Source organism: Cyprinodon variegatus, unplaced genomic scaffold, assembly GCF_000732505.1.
Source record: "Cyprinodon variegatus isolate N-32 unplaced genomic scaffold, C_variegatus-1.0 Scaffold625, whole genome shotgun sequence".
Lineage (NCBI taxonomy): Eukaryota > Metazoa > Chordata > Actinopteri > Cyprinodontiformes > Cyprinodontidae > Cyprinodon > Cyprinodon variegatus.
In genome coordinates this window covers 111,045-112,125 of record NW_015151078.1, presented here as the reverse complement: position 1 = coordinate 112,125, position 1,081 = coordinate 111,045, and the positions used below count along the sequence as shown (strand labels likewise).

The following is a 1,081-nucleotide window of genomic DNA, read 5'->3' as shown; positions in this document are numbered from 1 at the left end:
CCTCCTACTTTTGACTTCTACTCATTACATTTTCACACAAGTATCTTTACTTTCTATTCCTTACATTTTTAAAACAAACTCTGAAGTTTATTGGTAGACTAAAATGTGTTGTTTGATTTAACTCCTTTATAGTTTTCCCCTGTTTTCCTTTGCTTGCAGAGACATTTCTTATCCAGAGGAGCTTTGGTTCAATCAGAAGAGGTTTGTTTTAAGCCAACTCACCGTTAAAGGAAAGATTGATAGCCTCCAGGTAGTTTCCCTGGACAGCAGTGGAATTATAGCCCACAGGAAAACCATCTGACGTCACAACGAGCAAACAAAACAATTTGGGTTATGATTGGATCCTGAATCCCAGATCAGAGATGCTTTGGACTTCTCCACTACCTGCTTCTTTAAGTCGCACCAGAACAGGGTACTGGATGAAGAGTTTCTTGATGGTGACCAGTAGAGACGTCCACTCGTCTCGTCTCTCATTCTGAGCAACGACCCTGATCAAAAAACAGTCCACAGCTTCCATCAGACCCCGACCATCATCGGTCCTTTCTCTTTTCATTGGGTTCCCTTACCTGTAGAAGTCTTCATAATAGCGTCCCTCGTGGTTCTGTCTCATGGATCCTCTCACAATCTCAGGAAACTCGTCTGAGGAATTTCACAACTTATTCAACATGTTTAAATAGGAAGAGAATAAACAGGAAAAATAAACCAATAAACTCACCCAAAGTTTTGGCGTTATAAAATGTGCGTGAAAAAAGCACGACGGTCACTTCATGGCTGCAGTTCTTCTCCTGTTAACATGGAATATTATTAAAGGGACTAATTTGGCTTTTTGTTAACAAAAATCAAGCATGGCTTTCAAAAATACATAATCTGTCAAAGTCTAGTAAAAATTAAAATCAAAACAGCTGTGAGCCTAGAATCGGCCATTTTGAATCAAACGTTGCCCTGCTGAAAAAGACCAACAGAGTTGAAAAAATTACCAAAAATCCTCCGTTTGTCTGAGATATATATATATATATATATATTAGTGCTGTCAAAACTTTCGCGTTATTATCGCGTTAACGCGAGGCCATTTTAACGGCGA

General features: G+C 39.0%; 1 protein-coding gene across 1 annotated transcript in view; it reads right to left on the bottom strand.

Moving 5' to 3' along the window:
- depdc5 (DEP domain containing 5) overlaps positions 1 to 1,081 on the bottom strand; it is a 64,265-nt gene that overhangs the window by 52,732 nt on the left and 10,452 nt on the right. The window contains exons 9-12 of the mRNA XM_015393118.1: positions 716 to 785; positions 567 to 639; positions 385 to 488; positions 223 to 297 (exon numbers count right to left, since the gene is read on the bottom strand). Coding sequence (XP_015248604.1) covers positions 223 to 297; positions 385 to 488; positions 567 to 639; positions 716 to 785 — 322 coding nt within the window. The remainder of the gene's footprint in view (positions 1 to 222; positions 298 to 384; positions 489 to 566; positions 640 to 715; positions 786 to 1,081) is intronic.